Source organism: Balaenoptera acutorostrata, chromosome 10 (assembly GCF_949987535.1).
Source record: "Balaenoptera acutorostrata chromosome 10, mBalAcu1.1, whole genome shotgun sequence".
Taxonomy (NCBI): Eukaryota; Metazoa; Chordata; class Mammalia; order Artiodactyla; family Balaenopteridae; genus Balaenoptera; species Balaenoptera acutorostrata.
The window spans coordinates 106,408,169-106,430,054 of record NC_080073.1 but is presented as its reverse complement, the minus strand read 5'-3'; the positions used below and the strand labels follow the sequence as shown (position 1 = coordinate 106,430,054).

Sequence of the window (21,886 nt, the reverse complement as noted above, 5' to 3'; positions counted from 1 at the left end):
ATCCAAAGCTGCCTGGCCGGGGACCAGCTCCTGCTCACGACCCCCTGCCCCAAATGCCCCTCTCAGGGCCTCAACTCGCCTCACGGACACGTAGCCCCAAACCCGACTGCCTTCCTCCACACCAGGCCACCGGCGCCCCGAGGCCCTGAGGCCCCTGCCCCGCGAAGGGAGTCCTGTCCCCGGGTCCCCGACGGGGAGACGGCACCCCAGTTCCCACCACCTGCGCGTCACCGCCCGATCTGGTCCCGGACCCTGTGCCCTCCACCTCTGCAGCGTCATGGCGCCTGCCACTGTTCTTCTGGCCGCCACCGCCTGGTCCAGTGAGCGCCCCACTGCTCCTGCCCCGGCCCGGCCTGCAGCTGCCGAGCCGACCCTCCCCTGGGGGAGACGCACTGCCGGCTGAGGGCCTTCCCTCACCCACCTGCTACGAGGACTCACTTCCACAGCAGGAATTCAATAAACACTCCTTCTGAATTAAGTCTCTAAGGCCTCAACCCTACAGGGATACTCTATATGTGCTGATATACCTTCCGAGAAGCTGAAGGTAAATAAGAATTATATTTTAAATGTATGTGATGAATGCACTAAAGGATTCCTGCAACGAATCCTAAAAACTGCAGAATCTTTTAGTACCTGGGCACTGGCCCGTTTCTTAGTTTAGGGCTGCATTACAAAAGGCACAAAGCGGACCTGGCTGTTAGGTACAGCGCCTGCTTGGAACAGCGGCTGAGCGGAGCCGGGTGTTCACCAGCAGGCCAGGCACGTCAGGTGTGACTGTGCAGGAGGCCCAGCAGAGCTGCCGAGTTCGGAAGCGAGACCATCAGCTGTGGGGAGCAGCTCGGGGGCTTCCGACCACGGCAGTCAAGTGAGCGCTCAACTGTGCCAGCAGACGTGCCCGTGAGCGAGGAGACCAGTCGGCCCTGAGCCGGGGGTGTGGAAGCGAAGCCAGGGAGGCCTCGAGGGAAGAGAAAGGCCAGTGCAGACAGACAGGGACGCAGCTCTGGGGGACCCAGAATAGCTAGTGTCCACAAGTGAACACTGTGCTAGGACAGACAATCAAACTTGCTAAGGAATTATGAGCCTTGTCGGACACATAGAGCAGAACAGGTGGAAGAAGGAAACACAGATAGTGTTATCTATGAAATCTCCATGAAAAGCCTTCTGAATTACAGTTATTTCAGAAGATAATTATGGCTTGATAGAACGGGAACAGCACTGCTGATTTAAGAAACAAACAGCAAATAGGGATTCCTAAAATTCTGGAATACAGATGTCAGTGGCCGGAGATGAGAGTGAAGAGAGAGTGGCTGGTCGCATCTCCGGGAGGAATTCTCTCCTGTGAGTGACCAGAGCCCCTGCAGGTAGCGGCTGAGCTCGGGAACAGATTGCTCTTCCTAAAGAAAGTAGCTGCAGAGGCTACAACACATTTCCAAGATGTTGGAATTTATGTTGTAGATGTCAAGAGGTCATTACTATGATTACAAATGAGGATAGTCATTACCTGCTCAGCTTTTTTGGAACAAAGGTACAGATTTTATAGGAATTCCCTATTGGTACAAGGAATGAAAGCATCTACATTAAGGCTACCGGGGAGATTTTTGGATGCAAACAAAAAAATTTTTTTTTTTAATATAAGGGAAGGTATATAGTTATGTATGTTCACCGAGGTATTTAAGTCTTTAACGGCATCATTCTAATCTGAATCTAATCATAAACCCTTCAAGGAAAAACAGGAGGAAGTCGGGGGCATTATGGTCGGGACACAATTATTATTTCATTAGACGTAAACGGTCTTGAGGGGACAGGAGCCGAGGGAAGAGCCCAGGCTTTAGGAGGAACGTCACCCACCCTGGGGGTTCCGTATGGGGTCCTGTGAAGCACGGAGGCCGCACTGTGGAACAGCTGAGACTCAACTGGAGAGACTGAAACTACAGCTCTCTCGGTTAAGTTCAAGGAAGGAAAAGGGCAGGAAAGGCCAGCGCGATTAAGGAGGGATAGAAAGATTAGTACGAGGAGCAGAAGAGGGAGGCTTACAATACATAAACAGTGATTTCGAGATATAAACTACTTATAAAATACAAGCAGTGAGAAGTTCAGAGAATAATTACAAAAGAGGAAGCATTGTGACAGCATTCCACGCCGTTGCGCTCGGGCAGTTATAAAAGCAGAGAACGCTGGGCCTGCAAGTTGACGCTTACAGAATAAGGAGCCCGGCCTCTCCTCTTCCAGGTCCCGGAGCAGAGAGAGGGGCTCGCCCCTCACTGCTGTGTCTGCCCCCCCTCCGCCTGGCCCCCACCATCCAGACGAGGAACAAAGGAAAGCAGGGGCGTAGGGGTGGGATTAGAGCCCTGGAGGTCAGAGGGATCCGGACGGGGAGAGATGGGCGCTTCTGGCAGAGCTGGAGGAGACGGATCCGCGGGGAAGGGAGGGTCCAGTTTCCTGCTAAGGGCAGGGACGTGTGCGAGGGGGTGAGAACAGCTACGGGGGAAGAAGGGACCGTTTCAAGACCCCCAGTGTCCAGGTATGGCGCTGGGCGAAGCTCTAACTGGTATTTATACAAGTCCTCTGCTGACAGATCAGATTCCTGAGGTCTGGAAAGTGTTACCCAGCATTATTCTAAACAGGGCTATGAGATAGAACAAGCAATTATGGGCCATTTAACTTAACATCATTTACAGAAAAATATTAGGAAAAGTTTGCAGAGGGGACAACTCAACGAGCATATGGTAATTTGATTAGAAACAGGCCACATGTTTTTACTGAAGGAAGGTGTTGCTTTAACTAGCTTGTTGGCCTTCTTTGAAGTTACTGCTTTCCCAGCTCTAGATTTTAACTCAGGAATTTTTTCTAATATCTATAAAGAATGCGAATAAACATTAAGTATCTAAGCAAAGAAAGCAAAAACCAATCACAGCTGAGGACATTAGAAATACAATGGCAAGAAAATCGAATGTTAAACACAAATAATACAGCAAGGAAAAACTTAGCTCCATCACCCAGTAGAGTTTAAATCAAGACATTTTTCATGGAAAATAGGTGATTTCAATTTCGGTCTGTTAATGTGTTTCCCATGCCACTTCCTAAAATGCTCTGCAGAAAAAAAGCAATTTTTTTGTTTGTTTCACTGAAAAAAAAAAAATCTTAGCTTTTTTTTTTTTTTTTTAAGTGAACTGAACATTTGGCGTCATTAAATTTGGCACATTAGGATGAATACTTCCTAATCCAACCTTTGTGAATTTTCCAAGTTAAAAATTCTCAAACAGAAAAGAAGACATGTTTGTTATTATTTTAAATTAAGTAATAGGTCAATGTTAATTTTCTCCTATTTACATGACAATTCCATACCACTGAATAGCTACTGAATCTTCAGAAAGAGGGTCAGAAAGGATAAAAATCAAGATAAAACAAGAATAAAAAATCAGAGTACCTATTAGTGTTTGCTAGAAGCCCTGATTATACCATGTTATTGACTTTTTAGTGGTTAATACATACACTTCACCAGTGACGTCCTTCTACTTTTCAAAAGGCACTCGACTTGAGTAACTGACCTATTCCTCTCCACACTCTCCATGAGGGCCGCATGTGTCTGTCTCGTCCATGCTGAATTCTTAGGGTCTAACACAGGGTTTGGTAAACATTTGCTGAATGAATGAATAACTAACAATAACAGCATCAATATTGGTATTTTACCACGTGCCAGACACTGCTCTAATGAGCGCTTTGTGTAAGTGACTCTCTTAATTCTCCAGCAATTCTTTGAAAGAAGTTTGACTATTAATCCCATCTTTAAAGACAGCCAAACAGAGGCACTGAGAAGTAACACGCCTGAGATCACACATCTGGTAACTCAGGCCGTCTGGCCTTAAGCCCAACCCCACTTCTTCCCTGCACACAAATGCACGATGCCAGGGCTCTGCGTACATGTACAGGCAGAGAAAACGCCAGAGGGGACAGAGGTACAGGACCCAAGTATTCGTGTTGCCATCACCAATGCTGGGATTCAGGGGCAATGGGAAATGTAAAGTCCAATTTCCAGGATGAAGCCCCCCACAGCAGTAAAACTCCTAAACATTCAAGGGAAGCCCAGAGGTGTCCAGAGAGGGAACCAGAAAATGGGACTCCGCTCAGCTCAACTGCACGCCAGAGTCCTAAGCTCAGAACAAAAACTTTCAGGAGTTTCCACTCTGGAGCAGAAGCAGGACCAAAGATTTTGTGGCGACAAAATCAGCGAGGGAAAGGCTTTCGGCTGGGAGGTCTGCTCTGTACAGAATCACTGGCAGCCTCTTTGGGGTCAGCGCTGGCCTGCGCTGCGTAAACAGCCTGCCTTGGTCTGAATCTCATTCAGAAAACAATGTAAATCTTTATCTCCCTTTAGTCTTGCTTTAGGATACCGGTGTTCTATGACCTGCTTTTTCCCCCCAAATTTTCTTTACGGCATTTTTTTTTCTTTCTATCATTCTGGACCCACTGGACTCTAAGAAGATCTAGTTTATGCGTTTGTCTCCGGGGTGTCCTAGGTGCTGAAGACACAGGATGAGAGCTGATCAGGAGAACAAGCTTTTCTAGAAAGCGAGGAAGGATGAGAAGGAGGCTGTGGTACTTGGAAGATGGACTTGACCACAGAAAAGGGAAGGACACAGCTGGACACGGAGAATTACACGTCTCCCCACATCAAGTGCTTCTCAGGCCTCGTGCCAGCGACCCCCTGGGTGTGTTGTTTACGGCATAGACCCAAGTGCAAGCTCGCAGGCGGGCTCCAGGTCTCATCCCCTTTCACCTGGAGGAACACCGTCACCCCCGAGGCAACTCCAGGTAAGGCTGTCAAGCCGATCCAAGTTCTGGGAAAACTGCTGTTCTGAGGAATGAGGTGAAAAGTTTAGGCTCACCACACAAGAAGGCTTGCCCGACTGAGCCCTGTGCTGAGTGGAGGGGACAAAATTACCGCAGGCTTCAAAATCCAAGACCAGAGGCAGTAAAGGGGATCCGGGTGGTGGGGAGAGCTCGATGGGTGAGAGAAGAGCCTAGGAAACAGGAGGGCACACTCGCGTTCAAACACCTTTTGTGCAAACAGAGTTGCAGAACAGGTACGACAGGGCCACCGGCCAGAACAAAAGGACGGAGCCTCGCCAGGAAAGAGGGTCCACAGGGACTTCAAGAACCGTCTCGTGAGCCCAAGGGTCCTTATCAACCCCACACGGTGCCCAAGGAAGGTTGACAGACAAGCTGTTCTTCACGACCTCCTAGCTCTGGAAACGAGAAGGGCCACGGTGACGTTGTTACAGGGGTTGAGGGTTGGCTCCGTCCGTTTTCCACTCTGAGGTGACAGTTTTCATTCGCGAGCACAGAAAAAAAGCTGCCTGTTTATGTCCCAGGAAAACGAGAGCCCGTGGCCCATCTGTGGGCCCGGTGGGAGGCTCCACAGCCGGGTCTCCTTGCTGTGTCAGCAGGAGCGCGCTGGTGTCCCCTCCCTGGGACCAGCACATCCTCTGCTGGCCACACCCACCCCCATCAGCACCATTGTTCACTGTGTGTCAAAGACCGGCCCCGCCCGGGCCAGGACAATGCAGCCTCCGCAGCCCCAGTCGCCAAGCACTGCTGATTTCCTTTCCTTTTTATTCGCTCCTGTGAGTAAGAGCGCATGAAATGAAGTGTTTTCTTTTGTTTGAAACAAGACAGTTTGAAGGGTGATTACCGGTGACAGGTTCACTTTCGATCTTTCTTCACCGTGGCTTTTCTGATCTCAGAAAGTTGTACAACAGATAGGAATTCGGTTCAAACACAGGTAAAACAGGTTCCAGGATTCTATTTTCAGGGTTAATATACATTTCGTTGGGGAACCACCACGTTTGAACATTTCTCTCTGAAGCTGCTGCTTTCTATCACCTTTAGGTACCTTTAAAACGTTGAGTTTTGTCACCACAGTGAACGTGGCCCACATTTAAGTGACAACACCAAGCTAGAAGTTCTTATAAATCTAGGAAAGGAGCATGTTATGCTCAAACAACCTGCAGGTCATTTCTTTATACAGGAACTTCTTTTCATTTTTTTGTATTTTAAAATTTAGTATTTGATTAAGTATTATTACAGATTGGTACGGTAAGAAACATTAGTAATTAGTGGCTAGTCATGTTTTTAAAAATACTAAAGTAAATATCAGGTGGAGAAAGGACCATCGATAAAACTGAAAGACAAACAGCAAACTGCGGGGTGAGGGGCAGGGGTCAGAGAAATGCCTATGTCAACAAGGGGGATATTCTTTCACCCCTCAAATTAATAGATAATGCGTGTTCAGTCATTCAATAAAAGTCTGAATATATACAGGAACTTCTGTATTTAGAAATGTATGCGTTTATCCACCCATCCACCAATAATCATTAAGCACTGAGTTTATCATCTAAGATAGTAAAAAAAGTCCTTCTCCTCAAAGAGTTTGGAGAAACTCTTTGGAGAAAAACACGTAAACAGATGAGTATAGTAAATTATAATAAGTGTTATAATATAGTTCTGTATAGCATATAATGTATCAACAGATACAAAGGAAAAAGTAGAAAGTTCAGTGGTGGTAGTATGTCGGCCAGAAAAGGATTCACAACCAGGACAGTACTTGAGCTGAGGCTTAAAAAGTGTGCAGGGCTTAACACCGCTCAGGTTTGTGCGTGTGTATGTGAGTGCATGTGTGTGCATGTGTGAGTGTGTGTGTGTGAATGTGTGTGTATGTATGTGTATGTGTGTGTATGAGTACGTGTGTATATGTAAGTGTATGTGAGAGTGTGCATGTGAGTGTATGTGAGCATGTGTGAGTGCATATGAGTGTGTTTATGTGGGTGTGTGTGAGTGCGTGTGTGTGTACGTGAGCATGTGCACCGGGATCTCCAGACCCTGCGGGTCATGGGGGGCCTTGGAAGGCAGACGTCCTGCAGGTACCGGGGCTCAGCCATCAATCAGGCCACTACCTTGATGGGATCTGCCTTTGATCTGAGCCTCCATTTCTGAAACCAGCTCTTTCCCTGGGTGTGTGTTACCCTGTTTTCCTTTATACAGCAATGCATTTTGTGGCGAGAATAACACCCCAAATTCAATTCCCTGGGCTCTGGTTTGGGGAACGCGCACTGAGGGACGACAGAGAGCCCGGGGCAGAGCCGGGAAGCCTGACTGCAATGTCCAGTTAGTGTTTTCCCAGCCCGCGGCCGGGGGTGGCCCTGCCGCCAGGGCCGAGACTCTTACCACTTCCGTTGGCCGGTAGTACTTGAGATCCACGGTCACGTGAACTTTGCCAGTCTCTTTGCACCTGCCCACTTCGTTTTCATTCTCTCCTTCCCACCTGGAAAGGAGACAAAGAGTTGATCAGTCCCAACCTGCTTGGGAGATTCAGGCCAGGCTGCCGGGCAGCGTGGCTTCTCCCTGCAGGAGCCAGAAGCTCATTAACTCAGGAAACACAGGCCGGTGCTTAACCGTGTTATGAGGGCAACAGCGGTTCTAAAGCCTTTCCAGATCTATGTCAAAAGGGCAGGCCTCTTCCTTCCTCTTTAAGGAAAATCATGGTATGTTCAGAAGTGAGACCTCAGAAATGAACAGATTAGCCAGAATAAGGAATTGGGCAACTTTCAGGGATTTCAAAGATTCTGTACCTCTTTAGACTATTCTTGATAAAGTCAATTATTATGAATTAATCTCTCCTGTCTCTCCCTTCCTTATTATTTTTTTTATTTTTGTAGTTTTAGGAGTATTTATTGTAAATTGAATGCATTCCATTTTAGAATAAGTTTCATACCCTAATTAACCATTCATTTCATCCCCGTATTCCATACAAGTGCCCTTGCTGTACCCAGGCAGCAGTTGGTCCCATTGATAAACACCAAATGATTAAACCTCCAAAAAGTGCATAATGAATCGGTTGATTTCCTGCTAAGAGATGGTCTTTCAGCATCTCTTCTTTCTCTGATTCAGCTACGATGCTATTTGGACAAGTCTTCTTCCTTAAACATCCACAGTCGACAACAGTTCAGGATCCCAATAGCAGCCCCCTCTTCTCATAAGCTGAGGGGCAAGTTCACAAGTTTCAAGACCAGCTTCTTGCTGGAGTTCCATTTTATGTTCTCACTTTTACAGAAATGAAGCCACTGGCTTAAAGCTGACCTCTGGATTTCTACAAACTAATATCCAAACAACAAAAAAATACTATATAATTTGAATTATTTCTACAAATGGAACTTTTTGGCAAAGAAAGAAAAGAAGTTACCAAGTAATGTCTGACTTCAATGCTTATCCTCAGGCCTAGTTTGCTTTACCAGCTGGTGAGGAATCCTGTGACAGGACAATTCTGTCACAGTGGAGATCAAAGGAAAGAATAGAGCATTAAGTTAGTTACTTGACTGTGTGAATTACAGGTGCCATTGAAGATGGACATTAAATGTTGATCGTGGTTGTATTTTGGACATAGATTGGGTATCAGAGACTTAAACTGACCTCACAAGCTTTATTTCTGATCAACCCCTCAAATGTTCTATCCTCAATTCACTTTTTGACAGCATAAGGATAATATTTCATTGTTGGAGGAGTAATCAGTTTATGAGCATGCTGGATTTGCCAACGTACTAAAGGCAAATATGAAAAACATCCCACAACAAAGAGAATTATAGCATAATATGTTGAACAACAAAAAAAATGTACAACTGGCATTTTCCATGACTTTTATATTAATGACTCAAACAAGGGTGTTTGGTAATTTACTTATTTGGTTTAATTTCTTACCCTTGCCTAGACTTATTTGGCAGGATCAGAGCTAAGTTTTTGGAACATTCACCTGGATATGGTGGGTGGATGCTTTAGAGTATGCCGACTAAAACTGCTGTAAAACGGGAAAGGCTGAGGGGCTGGTGAGCCCTGTCATCTCTGATGGATGAAGACCAAACCTTGGCCAATATCTACAGTAAGGGAGAATATTTGGTAAAGTCATGATTTTTAAAAATTGCCTATCTAATTCTAAAGTTGGTTGTTTTAGTGGAACCTCTCTCTGGTGACGCTTTCATCAACAGTAAAGGATATCTGTTTCTCAGGAGCGCGTTTTAGTTTTATTTTTGTTCACATTTCACGCTCGCGAAGAGAAACAAGCTCCGCACACGCCTTCCTGATGGCATCTGCACGGAGCCAGAGGGTCCAGAAGCACGTTTTGCTGTTTCTTCCAGCTGCGGCTCGGCATGTAATCTGCGATGGGTCAGGCTGACGTGGCGACACGGACACACGTGACACCGCCCGTCGTGGTGGTGAGTCTGAACAGAGGCCACAAGCTGGAGGAATGGTGATTCAGACCCACGTATTTACAATGAATCTTTCTGAAACCACACACGTAGCTACATACATATATAAGTCGACGAGGCCTCGGGAAAGGCGTCCCCTGACTGGGGTCACGTGTGGCACAGGGAACATGGCAAAGCTGGTCGCGTCTCCAGACCAGGGGCTGCCGGACTGTTTCTGTAAAGCGCCAGACACTGATGAGCTCAGCTTTGCCATCACGCGAGGCTCTGCTAAGTATTCTTCCTCATTCGCTGCCTCCTCCTTCTCTTCCTCATTGTCATCTTTTTAAAAAAAAATTTAACTACCCTTTAAAACAGTAAAAACATCCTTAGAGGACAGTAAAAAACAAGCCTTGGCTGGGGTCTGGCCTGCAGACCGCAGTTGCCCCCCTGCTTTAGGCGATGAGTTACTGACACATCCTCACCCTTGACCCCAGGAAAGCATCCGGTTCCGGTCCACACCAGCAGGCTGACGGCCGGCTCGGCAGGACCTTCCCCGACTGCTATGGACTCTCTTGGGCTGCCCTGCAGCCTTGGACCAACACTGGCATCTGTAACAGCAGCTGAAGCGGGAAAAGACGGGGAAGAACCTGCACTAGAAGTGAGTTGATGCCGTGCAGGCACCTGCAGGCCGCGCTGCCCACATGCAGGCCGCTCTGCCTCTGCCTGATGCTGCCAGGCGGCCTGCACGCGCGTCCACGGCCACGGCCGTCTCTCAGGGCATGGCGCTGCCCTACGATGAATATGGCTGCGCTGAACAGCCAACGGTCCCCAAGGGAAGGGTTCAGAGCAGGACAGAGGTGGCAGAAACCGTTTTCTAATTTGCACTAGGTCTGCAAGAGGGCAATACGCAAAAGTTTCGGCCAAGGGCCAGAAAGCATTGTTATAACAATACACAGAACACTTGTGTTAACCAGTAAAAGGTAAGAGCTAACTTGTCCTAACAGGTAGTGTTATGACTCAAAGCAGAGCTGCAATGTTCATGAAATGACAGTGGCCTGACAGGGGGTAGGGGATTCAGCTAATTAACAGGAGTTACTACCCGCTAATTCAGATCAACAGCTCACTGAGCAGGGATCCAGTATAATCCAAATTTGAAAATAAATTGTTGGCTCCTAATAAGCATTAAATAGCAATAGAAAGCACTGAGGAATCTAGCACAATAAGTCAAGATGAGGCGCTATTAATCTCTCCCCAACCAGGAATCCCTCTAAGGAGCAAGCAAAGCCAAGTGAGCAGCCGAAGGCAAGTCGGGGACGTCACAGAAGCGTGCAGGGATTATTTTTATATTTTATTTTATATTCTATTTTTTATTTTATTATTATTTTTTAATTTAATTTAATTTTATTTAAAAAATTTTTTTATTTTACTTTATTTATTTTTATTTTATTTTTTTTAAAGAGCGCAGGGATTATTTTAAGGAGCACTACTTGACGAGGGCCCACACACGGAGACGGGAGGCCACCAGCGGCTACGATGTGCTCGTGACGGGCACAGGGCGCCCTGGGAGTGTCAGCAGGTCCTGGGCGAGGACGGTGCTGGCACACACTTCTGTTCCTTCCCCGGACCCCCTGCAAAAACGAACACGCTTACAAGGGCTGAACGACAGGAGAGACGAGAAGACCCAAGTTCTGGGAGCCGGAGAGGAGACGGACGAGTGTTAAAGGACTGGGCAGAGGCCCCAGAAAACAGACCTGCAAGCTGGCAGCGGGGAAGCTGAGCATGGGTCCACTTGGCCCCCGGGGAAGCCCAGATACTCGGGACAGGGGGTTGATTAAACTCCCCCGCAAGCAGCCCGATGTCCAATCCCCTCCCAGGGTTGGCATCACTAGGCAGTGGCCTCACCCTCCGTCCTGAAGAAGGCGGCAGGATTGAAGGCCACTGGGCCCTGCGAACGTGCGGCCACCACACGGAGAAGAGGAAAGGTAAGTGGATTGTACGCTGAACGCCCAGCCTCCTCTGCCCTGAGGGGGTGCTGGGGTCAGGCTGGTCCCCTTCCAGGGAGGAGGCTGGGGACTCTCCTCTGGGCTCAGATTCTCCAACTAAACGGCCTCCAGAGCTCCCAGAGCACCCAAGAGCCCCCAAGCTCTATGTCCTCAAAAACCCCAATCAGCTCTTTAGGCCCCCACTTGTAAACATGATCAGGAAACCGAGGATTACCAGACACACATGAGGAAAACCACACATACAAAGACAGAAATCACAGCAGACAAGCTGAAAAACAGCAACTTGGAGGACACAAACAGGGAAGATAATTAAAAACAGAACAAAACAACCAAAAACTCACACACATCACTGCTAATATCTTCAGAGAGACAAGGGAAGATATCAAAGAAACAAAAATAAGATACTGAATAAAAAAGGACAATTTGAAAAAAAAGATTTAGAAATTGAAAAAATTCAGAAATTAAGAATTCAAGAGAAGATTTTGAAGACAGAAATGAGGAAATCTCCCAAAAAGTAGAGCAAAAAGATGTAGATATGAAAAAGGAAGATAAGATAAATCAGAAGATGGCCTCAAGAGGTCAGTATAATAGGATTTCCAGAAAGAGAGTAAAGAAAATAATTATCTTAAAATATATGAAGAAAATTGATCAGAGCAGATGAACATGCATTTCCAGACTGAAAGGGTCCCACAGAGCACGCAGATACCATCTCACGGAGTTTCAGAACACGGGGACGGGGAAGAGGTCCCCGGGAGCTCAAGGGGATGGGAGTGGCCCAGAGTGGCCCCTGGGCTGCCACGGCAACACTCAAAGTAAAGGCAATGGAGCAACGTCTTCAAAGTTCTGAAGGAAAGTTATTTCCAACCAAGAAATGTACATTGGCCACCTTGTTAATTGAGGGCAGGATAGAGATATTTTCAGATATGCTTGGTCAAAAAATATTTGCTTCCCATGCACCATTCTCAGGAAACTAATTAAGGTTTGGCTTCACCAAACCACAGAATTTTAAAAAGATGTCAGAAAATCAGGGATGACAACCACCCACCGGTCCAGGTGGGATCAGGCCGGAAGGATCTAGAGGGGCTGCTGCAGGCGACGTGCCCGCGGGTAACCCACCGGCCCGAGCACCTTCAGGGAAGACGGAGGGGAAGTGAGTGACAAACGCACGGAGAACGAAGCAAACGGAGAAAGACAATTGTGAGGTCTATGGTAAGCAAGGGACACCTGTTCAGAAAGGAAGAAGAAAGTTTCTTCCTTCTTCTTCAGGTTTGAAACGCAGACCGTAGGTCTCCAGGCGCTCAGTGTCCCACTTCGCTTCCCTTAATGAGAATCATTGTTACTAAATAAGCGGCTCCAGCTGTTACGCTGAATGAATGAATAACCAATTACAACAAAAAGGGTGAAATTTAAATCCCTGTTCCCGCGGTTCCAGAAGAAGGCTGTTCCCGTGACTCGCTGGAGGGCAGGCTTCCACACCAGGACCCCCTCCTCGCGCAGCCCACCGATGCGGCACGGTCTGCGCCTTCATGGGGAAGCGGTCTGGGGGCTGAGCGGGTGGAGGAAGGCCGCAAGGGAAGGGCTCCCCCCCACGTGGCAGGAGAGAGCAGACTGTGTCCTCCAACAAGGGCGCTGCATCCTATGGGACCCCCCCCAACGCAGCTTTCAGTAAGAGTTGTCCATTGGTCAGTATTTCCTCTGCTTTCTTCTTTTTCACCAGTATCACTGGAAACTACTAAACAGAGAAGCTCTCCTTTCAAACTGTCCTCTCTCACGCTTTATCTGTAGGAAATCCGACGGGTGTGATTAACTCAGTGGACAGAGCCTTGTGGCGTCAAGCCTAATGAGGCCTAATGAGACTGGCTCAAGAGATCAAATGAAAGACCAGAGACCACGGTCCTCGGCTGTGCGGTGACAGCGGCTTCTAAGACAGCCTCCGCGTTCCTGTGCTGCCTTTACGCGGCTCTTATCTGCCTGCTTTATTTGTATTTATTTTAACTCAGGTGGGGTGTCCTAGCCACCCCCAAAGAATGTGGGTGGAGCTTCTCCTGCTTTACAGCATGAAGCAAACTGTACGGTGGCCTGACCAGGGGCCCGCGGTGGGGAAGTGGCGATTTCGGGACCAGAGCCCCACTCTGTCTGAGCCCCATCACAGTTCAGGGCTGTCTGCCCCCTGCACCTCCTCTCTGGCCCCGCCTCATCCCCCATCTCCCTCCTCCCACCTCCCACAAATCCTCAGCTAGCGCCTAGAAGTGCCAGGCGCTGAGCCGAGCCGGGTGCTGAGGACGTGGGCCTCTGTCCTTAAAGGGCTCGAGGCCTGGCGGCCACACAGGATCCATGTGAAGGGCAGTAGGAGGCAGACGGGGGCTGTCAGAGGAGCAGGCGGGCACCTGGCAGGATGGCCGGGGCAGGGTGGTGGCCTCAGGGAGGCCTCTAAGCTGAGACCCGGCGGGTGAGCGGGCGGCAGGTGTGCGTGTCTCTCGCTGCACCCGAGGCGGCCAGGCTGTTCCAGCCCAGTTTTCAGCCTGCCCGCTGCCCACAGCCAGGTTACTAACGCTCCTCTGCGCCTGTTCTCATGCCGTTCCACCCACTTGGAAGGCTCTCCCTCCCCTGAACTCCCAGCCATGGCTCCCACTTTGGCCAAAGGCCCGCTTAACTCCACCTTCCTGACGACATCACTCCAAACCTCCATCACGGGGCTGTTCTTTCAGAACTGATGTGATAAATTTGCACAATACCATCATCTATTTGTATATATTTGTACATAATGAGTTCTTATTATCACCTAACTAGAACCTACACTTCTCAAGGGCAAGGAAGTGTCTTGGTTCTCTTAGATGATTTTGGCTGTGAGAAAAAAAAGAAAATGTGCAGAGAGCACGTTTATGGAGTGTCTGCTCTGTCTTCAGTACAACGCCCCCCGTTCCATTAGATAACTTACAGAGGCAGCAGTTATTCTGAGGATCTAATGGATCCTTAGTTAAAGAACTTAACTGACCTGCTACCCAGTGAATTGCATCAACCATACATGAAATGGAACAAGGGTTGCCCCAGCCTCCGAGACACAAATAGCATCAGGGCTCACGTCAGACCTACTCACGCTGCTAACACAAAAACCTGTCGCTTGAATTAAAGTTCACATCCCTTCAGGCTGTTATACTTCGGGGTTTTTTAATGGGTTAAAACCCCAAGTATCTTAGAAGTTCATAAATATAAAATGATAGTAGGGGGACTTCCCTGGTGGCACAGTGGTTGAGAATCCGCCTGCCAATGCAGGGGACACGGGTTCGAGCCCTGGTCCAGGAAGATCCCACATGCCGCGGAGCAACTAAGCCCGTGAGCCACAACTACTGAGCCTGTGCTCTAGAGCCCGCGAGCCACAACTACTGAGCCTGTGCTCTAGAGCCCGCGAGCCACAACTACTGAGCCCGCGTGCCTAGAGCCCGTGCTCCGCAGCAAGAGAAGCCACCGCAATGAGAGGCACGCGCACCGCAATGAAGAGTAGCCCCCGCTCACGGCAACTAGGGAAAGCCCGCACACAGCAACGAGGACCCAACACAGCCAAAAGTAAATAAATAAACAAACAAATAAATTTATTTTTAAAAAATGATAGTAGGGCTTAGACTTCCCAGTGGCGGGAGAAATTCTGTCTCAGCAGTGAGTGGAAGCTGGTAGGGAGAGTCTAGTCTCTACGCAGACATTTCTGAAGGCCTGGGTCTGGTCAGAGCGTCTCCACCAAGTTCTCACGGTGCTGACACCCAGCTTCTCAAGAGGACTGATTCTCCCAGCTCCACGGAAGATGCAAGTGATGATATTTCTACTCCTCCGTGTCAGAGGTTCCACTCAACTTGCTTAGACAGTATGGGCATCAGACAAGTAGTAAGCAAGCTGTCAGGTGGGGCTGCAGCTCCGGGGGCTCAGAGGGGGAGAGTCTGAAGAGACGCGGCCGAGGATGGCGCACCTAAACATGTGTAAATGCACGGAACCTTCCCAGAGGAAAACACACAGAGCCACGGGGACTTCCCTTCTCCCGACTCCCGCCCAGCCCAAGCAGAGCTGCAAAGTACGTCCTGGGGAAACTCTGTTCGTCAAAAACGACTGGCCAGAAGGATGTGCTTTTCTCCAAAAGCAACTGGACACAGTCAAGGCTCAGCACGTTCTCCAGGATGGCCTCGCAGCAGACACGCCAGCCGTGGGACACAGACTCACACCCGGGGCCTCGACACCCAGCCACGGGACACGGGCTCACACCTGGAGCCTAGACACCCAGCCGTGGGACACGGGCTCACGCCCAGGGCATAGACACCCAGCCACGGGACACGGGCTCACGCCCAGGGCGTAGACACCCAGCCACGGGACACGGGCTCACGCCCAGGGCGTAGACACCCAGCCACGGGACACGGGCTCACGCCCAGGGCGTAGACACCCAGCCACGGGACACGGGCTCACGCCCAGGGCGTAGACACCCAGCCACGGGACACGGTCTCACATTTTGAGCCTAGACACCCAGCCACGGGACACGGGCTCACGCCCAGGGCGTAGGCACCCAGCCACGGGACACGGGCTCACGCCCAGGGCGTAGGCACCCAGCCACGGGACACGGGCTCACGCCCAGGGCGTAGGCACCCAGCCTCGGGACACGGGCTCACGCCCAGGGCGTAGGCACCCAGCCTCGGGACACGGGCTCACGCCCAGGGCGTAGACACCCCCCTCCCGCCCCCCTCCTTAGGTGCCCTCCGGGCAGCCTCCAGGCCCAAGGGCCAGAAATCCCACCCACCAGGAAACAATCCGCAATTAGGGGAAGAACGTGCACAACACAAAATGCTTGTTATCTCAGCCAGGAGGCCTTTAGAAATGAGTTTCTTTTTCAACGTATAACGTTTGCCCTTGTTGTTTTGACTGAAAATGTAGATATGATACCACAAACTATGATAAATATTTCCAATGGCTAAACATCTGCCCAGCAGCAGACGGTGGTTCTCACATGGTTGCAGGCTATTTCTACAACTCTCTTCTCAAAACTTAACAAGATTAATGACAGAAAATTAGTCAAGACAAGTATTGGCCTGTTTGGTTTATGCATCACTTCAGCTATAGGAGAAAAGCACTTCCTTTTCACATTACTTAGTGATAAGTTGATGGGAAAGTGAAACGCAAAGCCTAACACTGACAACAACCCTGACAACACAAACTCCTCCAAAAACACATGTGCGTGCACACACACACACACATAGATACACACACACACGTACACCTAGATACACATGCACACATACATAGATACACATACACACGTACACCTACATACACACATACACAGATACACATACACACAGACACACATAGACACATACACACACGTACACCTAGATACACATACATACACATAGATACACATACACACACATACACACATACACACATATACACAGACACACATACATACACACATAGACACACATACACAGATACACACACAGATACACACGTACACATAGATACACATACACACAGATACACATACACACACATACACACATACACAGATACACACACGTACACATAGATACACATACACACACATAGATACACATACACACATACACATACACACACAGATACACATATACACATACACAAACATACACATACACACATGTACACACACATACACATGCACACATATACACATACACACATGTACACATAGATACACACACACACACAAAGATACACACACAGACACACACACACTGGGATGTTCTGGGAAGAAAATATTTGTTGTCACAGGGTGCCTTCTCAATGTAAACAACCAAATGGGAACTTTATTGCCAAACGTGACCTTAAATTTTATCAGGACTGCATGTGGTACTGACCTGCTCCCCTGAGTATCTTCTACTGACCCAAAGTCACATGCATGTGCTGTTTTCCAACAAATTCAAAGCAAAAAATCACTCAGTGATGTCAAAGACTTAAGAGCAGACTTTTGTGCCAATTCTATATGTATAGATGGCAACCCATTTTTCAAGTCTTTTCAGTGAAAATTTCAACAGATATTTTCAAAAACAGTAGAAGAAATGGAAAGTGACAGCAGATCGTAAACAGCTAAAGTGAGACTCTTACAGATACTGACTGGTGTGCCGTGTGACAGGAGGTCACAGAGAAAATCCCGGAGCGCAGAGAAAATACCTACAACCGTCCTTTGAGCTCACAAAGCAGAGCAGGCAGGAACTCCGAGAGGGCAGAGGGCCTCCTGTCTTAACTGACAGCACTGCGGTCGCCGACCCCGTGGACATGCAGGCCCTCCCCAGGCCTCTCCGGTCCCCTGGGGTAGGAAGAGTGGCGCCCCTTCAGCTGCCACCCTGGGAGCATGGTCCCTGCTACCCCGACATGGGGGACTTGGGGCGACCAGGGGCCTTCCGGGCAGGACTCAGCAGACAGGCTGGCTGTGGACACCCACTGGGTCTCAGTGACCAGGACTGAGGACCCCAGGCTGCAGACCCCGAAGGACGGGGGGGGATTTGCTTCCTGTGACAGAGCGGAGGCCTGAACTGCACGGAAGGAAAATTATCCTGGAAGGATCCTCCCATCTCGCTTTTTCATCACAACCTGGGCTCTCGAACGCTCACGAGCCGGGCCTTGGCTTCTCCTGTTTCTGTGTTCTGGTTGGGCTTCCTTCCACGGGCTCGCAGGCCTCAACCCAGTTCGGTAAGTTGTGTGCTTCTGACACACAACCCTCATGTCACGAAGAAAGGATACACGCGAACAGGATGGAAAATGCGGTATGAAGCTTAGACCCGGACCCCCCTCATCAGCGCGCGGCCGTCGAGGGTACAGGGGGACGTGCGTCACGGTGCCTCCAGTGCTGGGGTGAAGCTGAAGGGGGCGCGGCCACGGCAGCCTTCTGGGCTCGCGCTAAACAATCATTCGTGCTACGTGAACATGCTTTCGTCGGCCTAGCCCACCTCTCACCTTTCTTCTAGAAGTAACATCCCGAGTGGGTGGAGGACCCGTCCACCCCCCACCCCAGCTCAAATTCCCCCGACAACAGGACCAGGCCCAGGAGAAGCCTGGCCACACTCCGGCCTCAGTGCCTGGTCTGCAGGTGGTCACGGGCCCAGCCGAACCGGCCAGGGTCCTTCGTGTCCCCCTGGCTACGCCAAGGTCAGCTGTAGTCCCTTAAAGACAAAAGAACTCCGACTACTAGAAATGCTCATTCACTTCTCTCCCCTTCCTAATATAGACACTTTGATTATGCTTACATGGCTTTGTTTTATTAGCATGGATACCTCACGCATTAAAAAAAATAAGAATTTATATATATCATCCCTCACAACTTTTGGAGCTTAAGAGAATAACAAAATGTCATGCTTTATTCCTTAAGAAAACACAAACAAAAAGTGTACTTATTTTTAGAAAATAAGATGTGAAATTGCCTCTACTATAGAGTGAAGGGTATTCATTTCCCCTTCCCCTGTAGTCTTCATTCTAATAAAAATGTTGGGGGATTACTTAAAAAGCAACATAAATTCTATATAAAAAGATATTTATCTATATAAAAAAGATACTAAAAAAGAACTCAATCCCGACACAAGCGATCCACAATACATTTGTAAATCCACAAAAGAATATGAATAATTTTCTTGAAACATGAAATATCTTCTTTAAAAATGAAATAGAGGGCATAGAGATATTCTAGATGACTAAATTGCCTTGCAAAGATTATTTTATATCCTCCTGCTTTTTGTTTTTACTTAATGTGCCAACTCTCAGCATTGCATTTAAAATGAAAATGCCTACGTGTTTGCCTTCCTATTCTGTATCTTCTCTAATGAATATAATTAGTCTCCTTCACAATGTTTTTATGCAAAACAAATTTATAAGTCAGGTAGTTAAGTAAGGAAGAAAATGCAGGTGAATGAAAAATGACATAGAAGGTGATTCTAATTGAAATTTTGCTCCTCACGTTACAATTTGGAAGCAAAATCACCTAAAGGCTACTACAAACAAGGACATTGGTCTTGGGTTTACGGACTTCCACCTTCTCTTGGGACTTAAGCATCAAATGTTTTAAAATGCCACGTGTTACAGGAAAGCATGTGAAATGTTTCCCAAAAGATGAGCTCTTGGACCTTCTCCAATTTCCAATGCTATTTTTGACAGACTGCTATTATAATTTTTGAAGTAAACAAACTACTGTATAAATTAAGTTGTTGGAAGAACTTGACTCCTGCAGAACTGGGGGGACTGAGTCGCCATCGATTCTGGGATGACCCACGTGCTCCTCGGGCTCAGAGGGGACCAACATCATCAAAGCCTGGGCTCTCATCTCATATCAGAGACCAGGGCTCCAGACACCCTAGCTGTGCACCTTGGAGATCCCCATCATCTCCTGGTCGATCTCTTTCAGACCGTAGGGAAGAAGAACGGGAGGTACTCCTCCAGCTTTTCAGACCTCTACATCTCCCTGAGAGCATTCCCAAAGTCACTGATGGCAGGAGTGGGGCGTCCAGAGAACTCTTTTTATCTCAGTTTATCAGATGATAAATTAGGTCCAATTCCTATTAAATTCAACTAGCATTTAAGCGATCCCTGGAGGCGTGAGGGCAGAAGGAAAGAGGAGGGAAGGAACTAAATCAGCTGCAGGTGCTCACTGGATGACAGTTCTCATGGGAAAACCTGGAAATTTTAGTTTTTTTCATTTTCCAGCAATCTGCCCCTACTCCCATCCTGCATTCCACACACACACACACACACACACACACACACACACACACACACACAAACCCTAAAATCAAACTCTCAACATCTAAAAATTCTTTTTGCATTATTGATTCATGTAAATGTTGATTCATTTAGCAAATGTCTGCCACTGTGCTGGGCAGAATGCAAGGTTCAGAAAGGACGCAAAGCAGATTCTGCCTTAAGGAGAGAACTGTCCAGTCCACCACGGAAGGCAAAGTCACAGGTGACTATGATCAAGGTCCAAAGGGGGAAGGGCTTGGACATGGTGACTGTCAGGCTCATTTCGAACTTGAGGTCCTACGACTGTCCCAGGCTTTGCTACTCAGAGTGTGGTCCAGGCACCAGCAGCCCCTGCATCACTGGGTATCCTGTTAGAAATTCGGAACCTCAGGCCCCGCCCAGACCTACTGATTCCAAATCTGCATTTTAACAAGATCCCCAAGTGATTCACAGCACCTTAGCGTTTGAGAACTTCTGCTCAACAGGAGACAGATGCAGCCAAAAGGTGTCGTAATTCTGACAAAACTGCGGATTACTTCCCAGAGAGGAGGAGAGGTCTCTATGCAACCAGAGCAGGGCACCTGGGCCGTTCCTCCCTCAACTGCCTCTCTGCTAAGCGTCTCCCTTACGTTCCTTCTGGTCACATAAGCACGAGATGCTGGTGTGACTTTACTTTTCTGGGTCCCCAAACATATCATCAGTTGCCCAATCTTACTGTTTTCACATTTTATTTGTCGCTTGTATTCACTGTTGACAAATGTCATTTTCCATCAATTACCCATTTCATCATTAATAGCAAACACACAGAGCTTACGATGCACCAGGCCCTGCTTTAGGTGCTTCACAAATGTTAACATATTTAACCTTCACCCCGACCCTGTGTGGCAGGGACCCTTATTATCCCCATTTTACAGATGAGAAAATGGAGGCGCTGAGGGTAACTAACTCCCCGGGAAAGCTGCAGAGCTGGGATTCAAACCCAGGGAATGTGGCACTGCGGCTGTGCTTTTATACCTCACACGATATTATGCCACACTGTGTGCAGAGAAGGACATGACCGAGTCATGAAAGAGAGAAATTAAATCAGCATCCTTGGGGAAAGAAGTGCGTGCCCCGAAGGCCTAGAGGCTCAATACTATCCTCGGCCTTCCAGGCTTTGCTCCATCTCAGTGTGTTTTCTTTGCTCGTTTCTGCCTGGTGTCTGACTGTGCAGAAACCGTTCCCAAGAAGGACTCGCCGGCCCTGTCAAAAGCCACAGCTGCAACGGGGACGGCGGGGACGGGACCCGGGAGCAGCCGTGACTACCCTGCTTGTCCTCCAGCTGAGATCGGTATGCGGCTCATGGGGCCGAGAGAAGATCCAGGGGAAGGAAATTGGAAAAAAAACAAACAACGGAACATGACCTGCAGACAGCATTCATAAAGCCATCATGATTTCATTATCTGGCCCTGAGAAGGAATTCTGCATTTTCAGACACACTGTGAGGAACATGCGATGTACGCATTCTGTTCCCACAAGCCCGGCGATGCAGGTACGGGGCACACAGGTGGGAGCTGCCACCGACAGAAGACTCAGACAAGAGGGGCAAAGCAAGACCTTTAGTTCATCTGGGACCTCAGCACCTCACGCCCGTGTCTCTTTTTGGAAGAATTCAGGAAAAGGGCTCAATTTCACCAAAATTTTATATAGCACTCAAAGGCAATGTTTAATATACCACTAAAAGCTTGACTTGTGGTTTAGTTTGTCATTTGAAACAAAATGAAGGTCACTGCCTGAAACTTGCAGTAGATTTTAGTGAAACTGACTCCAGGGCTTTCCTGCGCCTTCCCTTCGGATGGAGAAGTGGGAAGAGGGGCGGGCTCAGACCCTCCAGGAAGCTGCTACTCAGCTTTGAAGGACAGAACA

At 48.4% G+C, this 21,886-nt stretch overlaps 1 protein-coding gene across 2 annotated transcripts in view; it reads right to left on the bottom strand.

Annotated features, from left to right (window-relative positions):
* Positions 1 to 21,886, bottom strand: part of GMDS (GDP-mannose 4,6-dehydratase) — a 486,505-nt gene that overhangs the window by 60,030 nt on the left and 404,589 nt on the right. For both annotated transcript variants that reach the window (XM_057554716.1, XM_057554715.1), the window contains exon 9: positions 7,225 to 7,321. In XM_057554716.1, coding sequence (XP_057410699.1) covers positions 7,225 to 7,321 — 97 coding nt within the window. The remainder of the gene's footprint in view (positions 1 to 7,224; positions 7,322 to 21,886) is intronic.